Here is a 13,083-nt window from a genome sequence, read left to right as displayed (position 1 = left end):
TGCCACAATAAACCACAGTTCCCAGGATTCCCTAGCACTGAGCTAGGGCAGTTAAAGGGGTCAAACACTAGATTATTTCAGCAGTGTGTTTTAGACCAAATACATTTTTCCCTACAGAAGTGCAATTAGTGCAGCAGCTGAAATCCTGTTGGCAGAAGAACTTTGTGCTGCTGCCTACACCAGCTTTCTCTGGACAACCATGGCATTTTGTACAGCACACACTGGGTGCCAGAAGGGGCTTGATCAGCAGCTTGGAAGAAATGGTGCAACATGGGTTAGGGGGGAAAGGATGTAATCTCAATAGACTATGTCATTTGATGTAGTGGAAGATCTGGCTCAGAGCAAGAGCAAAAATACACTTCTAGCATCATTCTTTTCATACAGGCAGTATAGATCTCTGACTCCTAGCTATGACAGAGGCATAGCTGGGGAGGGGGGAGCAAAATGAGGACATTGCCTCCTAAATAAGAGTTCTGCCCCACAGAAACTTTCTTCAGTTACCAAAATTCTAGCATTACAGTAACTTAAAACTTCAGTTCAGCACTTAGAAATAAAATTAAGGCATCTAAATGGGAGGAAAAGATACCAAGAAAATGCAAACATAGCAAATAGAAGAGTTCTAGGCATGGCCAATATTCATTATCTCACTCTCTGTATGCTAGAAATTTGAGGACTAAAGGATAATTTTATTGCTGGGTTTGGGGGGGGGGGACAGACAAAATAGCTATTGAGGGTGAGATGCCCTAATTTTGTCCCTGTAGGTATACTCCTGTGTAATAGTTGTAAATTCAAATCAGAAAGTGTGTTCAAAGGTCCCCTCTTTACATTTTTGTAGTGTGATAAAAAGATGTTAATATTTCCAGTTCATGCTGCAGATTAAATGAATAATTCTCCCATCATACTGTTGCTACTTTGATAACACACAAGCATGGATCATGCATTCATTATATAAAACACTGTGTTTGTTAGGTTTTTGTTTTTGGCCTGAAGTGTACCTTGAAGATTTGTTGCTCATTTATACAGAAGTACAAAGATCAGCAAGATTCTTAAACTCCATTGGACTCAATTATGTTCCTAAATTGTGCATATTAATCAGTTAGACAGTAACAATCTATACTAATAGTAGAGTGGAAAGACATAGGCTGGTGGCACAGAGTGGTTGTAAAAAGAAAGAAATGAATTAGATGATAGAATCATCCACTAGAGGAAGACAAACCAGCTGTTAGAGAAGCATTATCAGCATTAAAGTGAAAGCAAAATGTACAAAAGTTAGGCTAATGGTGATATTTGCATGTCAACAGTGTTGTTCACATTTTACTTATCACTTGAGCTATTAATAATATTCACAGATTTTCTCTTACTTGACCAGAAAGTGTATTGATACATTGATAACCCATTTAAAAAAGAGTAAACAAAGGTTAATAATAATAATAATAATAATAATAATAATAATAATAATAATAAACCTCCATGACATTTTTCACGTTTTGGGAATTGTTTTTGTGAAAAGTGGGTGGTGGTGGTGGTGTAAAAATTGGAGAGTATTTACATCATTTTGAGCAGAATCAGAATTGCACCTTTTCGTGGATGTTTTTGTGCATTTCTTTATAATGTCTGCTACCAGAAAATATGATAATTTCTGCCTTTTAGTAGTAGCATTGGATGAGTTGCTTTAGTCTTTGTGATTTATCAGCCTCCCTTCCAGTTGCTGTGAAAGTGTGCTTATCTTCAGAACATTGTGTTCAGAGACTCAGGAGTTTTGCATGAAGTCAACTTTACAAACATTGCATAGATTACAACAGAACCCAAATTCCAAAATACTTAATCTTGCACTGCAGAAGTGCTGTGCACTCTCAACTAAAAATTTAGCAACAGCAAGATTTCTTCATGTTGTTAGTTTTACTTAATGCCCCACCAAATGAGAAGAGGGAGTTTACTAACCAGGAGATGGTATTTGCAGTGTGCAACTCTGTTGGGGAAACACCCTCCTAGAGGCCAACCTATTGACTACCTTTAGATTTTCTCTTCTCCAAAGTCCTTCAGTTTTAAACACTAGAAAATAATGTTGCGGTAGTGGTGAAGATCTTATTGGAGCTATAGGTTTTGTTTTGGAGCTGTTACTATTCTTGGTTTTATGCTATTCTTCAATGTTTTTATATTTTATTGTTTCAGTTCTATTTTGTGAACTGATTAGACAGCTTCAGCTTTTGGGTGGAACAGAAATCTAACCACTCAGTAAAAAAGAGAGTAGATCAAAGCAGGGCAGGGCAGGGCAGAACAGAGTTTTGAGATGCTTACTATCAAAAAAAAATCCTTCTTTAGGAAAAAAGCCAAGGCAAAGACTGAAAAAACTAAATCTTTCAAGAGATTTTGGAGAACACCAATGACTTAGATCCCAAAGATGATAATATTTTTCTTTTTTAAAATGGGAATCCCCCAAACTATCACAAACCATAAGGTTTATAGCTACATTTAAATAGACCACCAACTTAATGCCATTTCTCCAAAGAACAAACTGAAAGCAAATGTGTGTGTGGGCAAGGCACAAAGTTCTTTTATATCAGAACAGGCAATTCTGAGAGTCCTAAAACAACATGAGAGCAGTTTTGCAGCTCCCAAATGGCAAACTCAATGTCCAGAAGGCTCAAGGATACCCACTCTGACATTTAAATGTTATTTAACCCTGTGCTCTCCTAATGTCCAAAAAAATATATAATTTTTTTCTAGAAAAGGAAGTGGTTGATGGGACATGAGGCCTGCTGGACACACTTTACCCATTCTAGTCTTATACCAGTGGGTATATATTTGAGTTCCATATTGCAAGCCCCATACATAGGGAGAGGTAACTGATAACCCTTAGTTCAACTAACATTCAATTATAATTAAAGATGTAACTGCAGATGAAACCTACTCAGAGATATTTCCATTGAATTTAGTGGAATGTACTCCCAAGAAAGTTTGCATAGGGATATAATCCAATACCTGGGATTACGCTACTTGAATTAAACAGATTCACTTCTGTTTAAGAAGACATCCCTACTCTCCAACATTTCACTGATGAAAACCAGGACACATATGGCCATGTAACATCAGAGTATTGTCAAGACTGCAAAAGTTATTAATGAGGGAGAACACACAAGCTAGAAGAGGCTGCAGCAGTTTGCTTTTGCCTGAGCCTACAGGAAAGGGCAGGATTCTCTCCTCATATCTCCCCCCTGCTAAATTACTGTATTTGACAGCAGACTAATTTTGCATTTTAAACCCAATTTGCAGCAATTGAAGTACCGGTAAGGTGAAGAAAGGGGCAAAAGTGGGAGAAAGAGAGAGAAACAAGGACATTTTAGAAGAACCTTAAAAGTGCAATGATAGAGGTTTAATTGGGATTGTCACTGCCAAATTGGGGCAGTTGGAAGGTGAGGACATGCACAGGATTACAATGTAGAGATGTTTGATTTGCCTACATAGTTACTTGACTATAATGGATTAAAGTTTCCATTTTTAATCTTGCAAAATGAATAGCACATTTTCTCATTCAAAAATGTAAACCCACAAGGAAAAAATAGGGAGGGTTTTTGATAGCATATATATTAACATTGAACAGTTCTGCCAACAGGCAAAACCAGCTTGAGGTCTAGAATCAGATAACAGAAATCTGTAGTTCCATGTATAATGTAATACTTCAAATTATTGTTCAGTTAGTGGTCTATCTTCATCTATGAAATTAACTGTCCTGTGGGTTTCCTCCCTCATTTAAAAGAGGGCTAAACTGTTAATTTACATGTTAATTAGCATTCAGTCTAAAAGAAGTAGCAACTGTAATTCTGCAAAGCATCTAATGATTTAACTTATCTAGACCTTCCATTTAAAAGTAGCTTCCTGCTACTTGCTAACCACTTCTGAACTCCTACCGGATAAAGGAATCTCATTATTCTAAACAACTCACAAATTTCTGGGCAGACTATTGCTAATTTATTTGCATAATGAGAAAGTAACAAAGCAGTTCCACTGCGTCAGGTGCATAGTGGTTCTTAATAAAGGCCCATCAAACTACATAGACGTGTGGGTATGAAATAAAGACTTGTCTAAACTGACATTAAAAACGGGAATATGTTGCCTCAAGTCATAACAAGTCACTAGATTGTGTTCAGTGGCATTTGATAATTCTATTTTTCATATCCAAGCACTGATTTCACAAATGTGACTGCAGTAATGTGCAAGTTAAATATCTTGGCAGAACTCTGCAATAAATTAATAGTTCAAAAATGAATACATCATACTAGAAAACTATATTGCTGATTCCTATATCCAAATGGACCTTGAATAAAAATAATTAAATATAAAATAAAGTTCAGATTGCAGAGATGTAGCTACAGGGGCCAGAATAAAGGCTTTGTCCCTCAAATATGAATTCTACCCCTAAAAGGAAATATTTCATCAGCTCACAAAGTTCTATCATCACAGAGTGACACTGAAAATCAGTTGCACTTAGGCCTCTTATATTTGCTGTATTCCCAGTTCCTTAACTACTTTGTCTGCCCCTTTGCTTTGGATGTCTAAACTGTGGCTGGCATACTATTCTTGAAAAGCTGTGGGAGAAGCCTGGATTGGATACAAACTGCCTACTATCCATTTGCAGGGCTGTGTGATAAGATCCATCTGTTATGGTTACAACCCATGTCTATCCCAGCAGGAAATTGGTGATGCAATAAACTCCATAGTCACCTAACCTCTGTTTAAAGATCTACAAAGAAGGAGAATCTACCACCCTTCAAGGCAGTTATTCCACTGTAGAACTGTCCTTATTGTCAGAAAGGTCTTCCTATTGTATAGGTGGCATCTTGCTCCTTGCAATTTGAATCCATTGGTTCATGTTCTTGCTCCATAACATCTGAAAATAAGCTTGCACCATCTTCAGTATCACATCCCTTCAAATATTTAAAAATGGCTCTCTTATTACATCTCAGTTTTCTCCTCTCCAAGCTAAACATTCGTAGTTCCCTAAGCTGTTCCTTACAGGACTTGGTTTTCAGACCCCTTATGATCCTAGCCTCCCGTTCTGTACATGTTCCAGCTTGCCAATATCCTTTTGGAAATGTAGTGGCAGTTTCCAAGGCACTACAGATTGGGGTGCAAGGAAATGAAAATTGCAATGCTCTCCTTGTTGTGGAGCACACTGAGACAAGTAGCTGTGTCAGGATCCCAAAGGGTCTCTCCAGCTACCTTTGTCAAGGTGCCACATGACCGGAAGAGTGTTGTAATCCTAATTTCTCACCATCACAATCTGTAATGCCCCAGATACCTTTGGTTGGGGTGCTGCCTGTCTTAAGAAGTAGGTTTTGGGGAATTGGCATCAGCAGAAGTAGCTATAATGACAGAGCTCCACCATCCTAACTATCTCTGATGATGCAGGATCTCAGCTTGTAGTGATAAATTCTCAAGTGAAGTACTGCAATGCTAGAAATTTGGAGACTTAAAAAAATTCATGGAGGGGCAGAATTATAATTGGGGAAGCAATTCCCTAATTTATTCCCCCTGTAGCTACACCCCTGGTTCAGAGAGGCCATAGAAATATTAGGTTTTCTCTTTCCTGTACACTTTCAAAATGATACAGTATTATATAAAATATGTGGCACACTATCCTGTATTTTATCTTGCTTATTTTCTTGTGTAGATTCAGTCATCTTGTTAACAACCCATTCTTTGGGTAATATAAGGGCTGGTTAGAGTTTATAAATTGTCTACATGATGTACACGATTCCACCTATGTCTCTTTACAGTATTCATATGTATAAATGAGATATCAAAATCTGTTTCTCTCTATCAGAGACCATTTACCTTCACAGTGTAATCCCTGCATCCCTTTATAGAAAAATATGATCACAGACTTTAGGATAATTAGGATTCATTGTTGCCCTCATGTGCAATAGGGCATGTTGCAGTAACAGCTGCTGTGTTTGTACTGAATGTCGTTGATTTTTAAATTTCAAAAGGTAACTAAGCTCTGTCTTCCTGAAGACTCATTTGGGGTTTTCATTACATCTTGTGTATTAATTCAATGAGAGAGATTTATTTCAGTCTGTTGGCTGAAAGCTTGGCATATTATTTTTAAGAAGAATGAACACAAATTAAACTGAAGCCACTACAACTGTGCACAGGTAGCATGATGGTCAGAATTCCAGAGCATCATCCTGCCAGTAGACAGTTATGGATGGCTTCAGGTCTTTACTATATATGAGGTACAGCTGGCATTTTGCAGTTAAAAATATCTGCTAAAATGTTACCATGCTCACTGCATAAAATGTTAGCATACTCATAGTAATTTCAGCAGTGGAGACTGGCATCTCAAATGTCAATGGAGTAATGAATCTGTTCTGTGTTTCAGTCAGAACTTTAATGAAATATTCAAAGCATTAAACCTACTGGGAGAATATGATCCAGCACTTTGGATAGTCCTTGGCTGGGTAGTATGGAATTCAGTGATATGTGAACAATGCCATTATCTTCAAATAACTTTGTTTTACTGAATTTCCTACTATAACTCCAGGATCTTACCATCACCATGAGAGAGGGCATTTTCACTGCTCCTTACTCTGGAGATCTCCAGAGAGAAAAGCATGAAAACAGTTTTATATGCCTGGAACAAAATCCATAAAAAGGTCTCTCTCTCTCTCTCTCTCTCTTTTTTTTTGCAGCCAAGAAATTTTTCACATATCTGTTGAGCTAAAACAAAACAAAAGGGCAAGACAGCTACAGTTAGTCAACAATGGAGATCCTGAATTGCCATGATTGCTTGTGGCAATCATTGCCAAAGAACACCAACATGGATTGTCCTGTCATTGGAGACAAAGGCAAAAAAGGAAATAAAATAAAATAAATGATGGGATGTTGGTGTTTTGATGTGCAGTTCTTGTAGTGAGAAAGAAGAAAGGGAGATCAAGATAAAAACTAGGAGGGATGCCTTAAAGCTGATTCCAGTGCACAACCGCAGTGAATCTCGTCATTCTTGATGGGAGTCATACAGGGAACCTATGAAGGAATTGAATTGAACCTATGAAGGAATTGAACAGCCAAAATGAAGCTGTTGGCATCAGCAGATCAAATAAGGATTCTCTTTCTGTCTCTTGCTCCAAGGAAGAACGTGATATAAGGGAGTTGCATAACAATAGCAATAGCAAGTACCACTTATTCTGTACCACTTATCAGTGTACTTAAGCATTCCCTAAGTGGTTTACAACAGGTAATTTAATTGCTCCCTACATGCTGGGTACTCATTTTAGTGACCTTGGAAGGATGCCAGGCTGAGCCCCTGGCTGGTATTAAACTCACAGCCTTAAGTGGTTGCAGTACAGGCATTTACCCGCTGTGCCACCAAGGCTCATTGCATGATCAGTGAGATCTATGAAATCCAAAAGAGTGGTGGCATATGCCAAGAGCTGAAGCCCCAGTCTATTGACAGCTTTTTCTAAAACCACACAATTAAATGGTGTGTATGAATGAAACACGATTATACAAAACCCTGATTAAGAAAACTGAACTAACAAAATATGAACGCTTGGGATAGATATTGGCTCATTCTTAGCAGGGAGGAAAATCCCATTATTAGCAGGTTATAGAATCATAGAATCACAGTATTATAGAGTTGGAAGAGGCCACAAGAACCATCCAGTCAAACCCCTGCCACACAATTAAACCACTCCCAACAGATGGCAATCCATCCTCTGTTTAAAAACCTCCAAAAAAGGAGACTCCACTATTTTCCAAGACAGTATGTTCCACTGTCACTTACCATTGGGAAGTTCTTCCTAATGTTAGATGGATTTTTTCCTCCTGAAGCTCTATGTCTTAGTCTCTAGTGCAGCAGAAAACAGGCCTGCTCCATCTTCAGTATGACACCCTTTCAAAACCATGTCTATGTTATCTCAGATTATCAGGAGAGGTGAAGAAGTGACCCTGCCTTTTTGATGCTCATCCTTTCACCTTATAGGTGTGCTAATTGAGACACTGCAGCATCTCCTAGTACTGGAGAAGCATGTGCTCCCAATTCTGAGTGAGCTTTATGTTGTTTGATAAAATATATAGGCCATTTGTTCCTTCCACTGCCAATGTGTCATTTCCCTCCCAGTGCATTAAATCTAGTTTTTAAATTAAAAAGAGTTTTATTGCTTTTAACCATGATCTTTTATGATGGAAAGCAGCCAAGAAAAACTGGCTGATGCATCGACATGCCATTTCTATTTTGCATAAATCATCAAGAAACATGAGTAGAGAGTGTATATGTATGGTGAGTGTGTGTGAGAGAGATGCTAAGAATGGATCGATCTGAGTCCAGAAGCAATCCCAATGTGTAGAAAAAGCAGCTGAAGCTGGAAATAAATCCTTTTGTGTAGGGAAGGGGGATTATAGGATTAGCTTCACATGTTTTGGATCTGAAACCATTTTTGTTTTATATCATTACAAGCCTTTTATAGACTAATTGAGTGGTGAGGGGAAGAGCAGTAGCTGATTTCTCCCTCTTTAAACCATGATTAACCTAGTTTTGTCTGAGAAACAATGGACCCAAATTATGGCCTTGGTTACATTTGTAAAATTCATGGCTTTCACTGGGCATTGTGAACATTAAAGACTGGAATCAGAAGTTGATTTGCTACTGAATAAAGTGACATGAGAGGTTGTTGTTGTTTCTGGGAGCTGAATTATGTATGCATGTATGCTGCCAGAACCCAATATAAACAAGGGTATTATAACTATGGTCCAGGTCCTAGAGGTTGCCATTCTTGTAAATAAACAGGGAAATTATTATGTAGTATTACAGAAGCCACATAGGATTGGATTCAAGAGTGGTTTTACCTGGAAAGCATGCTGGGTGGGCCTCTTGATTGTTTGACAGTCTCACCCACCATTTACTTATTCTGTTATGTTCCCTCAGACTCTGGAATAGATTTCTGGGTGCCTTTCGAAGTACATTGATATATATCAGTGGCTAAGGGGGAAGGGCAAAAATTTTTTTGGAGTGCAGTAATTCTTTATTTAGGTAACTCCACAATGGGATGTAATCTATAGTTACATAGCTGTACAATCCAATGCGTGTTGGTTTGTTTCTTTGTTTGCATTACATTCTGCCATTCTCCCCATGCTGTGATGCATAATTAAAGCACTTTTCTTGCTCTCATGTGCAAATAGACAGTATTTCCCTAGATCAGCCTGCCTGAGTTTTAAGATTTTTGAGAGAAGGCTTCCTCTTAGTACATTTGGTGAGACATGGGAGCCTTCTTGGTGGCTGCTCCCAAATTGTAGAATTCTTTCCCGGGGTGGCTGTGTTGAGCTCCTTTCTCCTCTTCTGGCAGGGGAAGACCCTTTTATATAGGCATGGTTTTGCTTTATAATCCATGTATCGCAAGAGGCTTTTTATGGGACTTAGCTTTTATCTTTTTTATTACTATGTTACAATTGTGCTTTAAAATGTTTTAGCTTTTTAATAGAATTGTTCGTTTAATTGGTATTTTAAAAACTTTGGTAGGAATGTTTTTACACTGGACCTTATTTTTAACTGGATATAAGATGCCTTGTGTCCTATGCATGAAAAAGGCAGGATATAAATAAAAAAATACATAAATATTGCCACAAATATCACATGGTAGCCTGGTTAATCTATTCTAAAGCCTCATCTGCGCTACAGATATAATGCAATCTGACATTGCTTTAACTGCCGTGGCTCTGTCCTATGGAATTCTGGGATTGCAGTTTTTTGTGGCATTATAGCTCTCTAAGAGAGAAGACTAAATATCTCACAAAACTACAAATCCCAGAATTCCATAATATAGAGCCATGGCAGTTAAAATGGTATCAAACTGCATTATTTCTGAAGTGAAGATGAGGCCTAAGAACATCATTTTAGTTGATGCCACCTGGTTCAACTGTTTCTATGAACTTGGTCCAAGTAGAGCTCATTAAGTGAGAGTTCATGAGCCCAAGTGTTGCCTATTTCATGTTGCTGATACCCCAGCACTGATGTGATAAACCACAATATGTCATGCAATTATTATTTTTCATGCTTACCTGCTTGTGAGCATGATCATAGGAATTGATATGGTTGTCAAACTCATGATGTTTGTGGTACTGTTTGTCACATAGTTCACAATAGAAATTTGCCTTCACATCTTCCAGAGCCCTTGTTGCTGCTTTTTCCTTTTCAGCAAAATCCTACAAAGACAGAGGCAGAAGACTAAGTCTTGCTTACTGACAATCACCAATATCCTACATCTGCTACATAGCTATAAATTCAAGGAAATAACCATGTTTGTCTGGAAAATCAGTATGCAAAGGGATTGTGTAGCACCTTTGAGACTCACTGAAAGAGAAGTTGGTAGCATGAGTTTTCACAGACTTGAGCCTACTTCCTCTGAGTAGAAAGCTGAGGGGCAGACCTATATAGCAATCTGTATATAAGAATGTCCATAAATTTGCATACTTATGAACATTGTCATAGTTTCTTCCCACCAGCAAGTGAGGCTGAGATGAAGAATTGCAACACAGTTCTTGTTCCTTGATCGTTGCAGCCTCACTCACTGGAGGTAGGGAGCTGGAAACATCATGTTTCTTCTTCCCTAATCTGCAGCTGAACATGCCTCCTTAGCTCAATATGGATGCTAGCTATGGGCTTGGCCAACAGTGCCACAATTGTTAGTACACAGAGTTACTTAATATGGAGCGGTTATGAATTTGTAATTGCAATACAAAATGCTGGCCAGTAATGGTCATATTTATCCCACCCTGACCCTTATTTTCCCTTCCATGTTCCACATATTGGGCTCACTGATAGGCTGGGCCTATCATGAAGCAGAATGTGGGAGCCATGTCAGGCATCAGAATTAGTGTGAAATATGGAAGATTACCTCCAGAAGACGAATTGAAATTTTGGATGGAATATAAGGATGGAATTGGCTCCGGGGAAGAGGGACACGGAGGGGTATATAAAATGATGTGTCAAAAAGGTAATTGAATGTAATAGAATGTAGGGATGTATTTGTTTATGGAAATAAAAAAAATTAAAAATTATTTTATTCAAAATATTTGCTTATTTTGTGAAGAATAAACCGTTTATCTATTCATATTTTTTTAAAAATAATTAGTGTGAAATAAAAGTGCATGCATTATCAGCTACTTTAATCATTTTTATGCTTGCATTTTTATTCCCAGGGAGAAGCTCTAGGCCACATCTACACTACAAAATTAATGCAGTTTGACATTGCTTTAACTACCATGGCTGGGATTTGTAATTGTGGGAGATTTTTAGCCTTCCCTGTCAGCATACTCTGATACCACAACAAACTACAAATCCTGAGACTATATAATAGGATGGAGCCAAGGCAGTTAAAGCATTGTCAAACTACATTAGTTCTTTATTGTGGCAGCACCCTAGTGAGGTTTTTCTGTCCAGTTTTAGCTATGAAACCCCTTAGGTTGTGGAGGGGTAGTACTGGTTTGCCAAAAGCATCAAAATATCTTGAGTTGACACTACTCTGCAGTACAAAGCATAGAAACAGCCAAGTCTAATGAACAGCTTGAGATAGCTGGATGACTCACTACCCTGAAAATCCACGGAAATGGTGTGAAAATTCTCTTCAGGTAGGTCTTCGACCTTAAGTAACTAATGCAAGTGGTTTTTGAACATGAACCTTTTGCAGGCAGATTAAAGAAACACTTATCCTCTAGACTAATTGCTCCTCCATCTGTACTTAAATACTGTACTCAACAATGCAAAAGTACAAGAACACACAAAGAGAAACATTATAATGGCAGGATGTTACAGTGCAATGATTATGGCCTCTAATCCCCTTATCAGCATGCCATACAGTTAAGAGCAGTAAAATGAATGAGTGTGTACATGCTGAGAGGAATAAGCCAACCCTCTCAGCAATGTTAGTAGAGTTGCTAGCTTTGCCAGTGAGCATTTTATATTTCATCAGTTTCAGCAATCATACAATAAAAATTTGTTTGCTTAAAAAAGAAAGAAAAAAGAAAGGGAAGAACCCATGAAGGCATTCTAGGATACCCAGATGAAGCAAAACCTTTGTTGTTTTTGTGTGTGTCTTCAAGTCATTTTTGACTTATGGGGACCCTAAAGTGAACTTATCACTCAAATGTGACACATTTCTTCAGAGTGGGGTTGCTAGTGCCATCGTCTGAGGCTGAGACAATGCAGTTTGCCCAACGTGACCCAGTGGGTTTACATGGCCAAGCCAGGGTTTGAACTCTGGTCTCCAGAGTCTTACTCCAACGCTCAAAACACTACACCATGATGGCTCTGAAGCAAGAACTATGGAGTTCCAAAGAGTACAAAATTAAGATACTCAGCCCTGATTGCAGTAGTAGTACTAACACCAGAGCCAAGACAATTTACTTAGTTGGTCTACACAGCCTAGAATGTTACCACATGGAAAAAAAACAAATTCACTGCGTCACAAGATTCAAAGGAAAATCATATGAAAATAACAAACAGATGGTACTTTACCCCTTTAAAACTTAAGAAAATATATAATATACCAGACATGAAATGCAGGCACTGTGAAAAGGACCCTGGCTCATTATATCATATGTGGTGGGCTTGTAGTAAAATGAAAAAGTTTTGGAAGGAAATACATGTAACTATCCAAAAAATATTCAAGCTACAATTTGAAATGTTACCAGAATTTTATCTGTTAAACGTAACATCTGTCTTTAAAAAAGAAATAGAAAATAAATATAGGAGGGTATTTCTGTATATAATAACAGCAGCAAGACTGGTTATAGCCAAAAACTGGAAAAATAGTGATGTATCAACTTTAGAGGAATGGGCATTAAAATTACAAGAACTTAGAGAAATGGACAGACTTACATCCCTGATTAATAACAAATCAAAAGATAAATTGAATGAGGAATGGTCTCCAATATTACAATTTTGGGAAACCTTTCTAGATATTACAAAGGACTTGATGACCTAAACCTCTTATGCAGGGGTTGGCAACCCCTGGCCCACGGAGGCGGCAGGACCGGCCCCAGCCTGATCCTGTCGCTGCCGCTGCCTCCTCCTCCTCCTCTAGGCCT

General features: G+C 38.1%; 1 protein-coding gene across 1 annotated transcript in view; it reads right to left on the bottom strand.

The window, feature by feature from the left end:
• ZNF804B (zinc finger protein 804B) overlaps positions 1 to 13,083 on the bottom strand; it is a 303,751-nt gene that overhangs the window by 18,822 nt on the left and 271,846 nt on the right. The window contains exon 2 of the mRNA XM_042471098.1: positions 10,057 to 10,200. Coding sequence (XP_042327032.1) covers positions 10,057 to 10,200 — 144 coding nt within the window. The remainder of the gene's footprint in view (positions 1 to 10,056; positions 10,201 to 13,083) is intronic.

Source organism: Sceloporus undulatus, chromosome 6, assembly GCF_019175285.1.
Source record: "Sceloporus undulatus isolate JIND9_A2432 ecotype Alabama chromosome 6, SceUnd_v1.1, whole genome shotgun sequence".
Lineage (NCBI taxonomy): Eukaryota > Metazoa > Chordata > Lepidosauria > Squamata > Phrynosomatidae > Sceloporus > Sceloporus undulatus.
The sequence above is the reverse complement of the archived record's forward strand: the minus strand, read 5'-3'. Positions and strand labels throughout refer to the sequence as shown.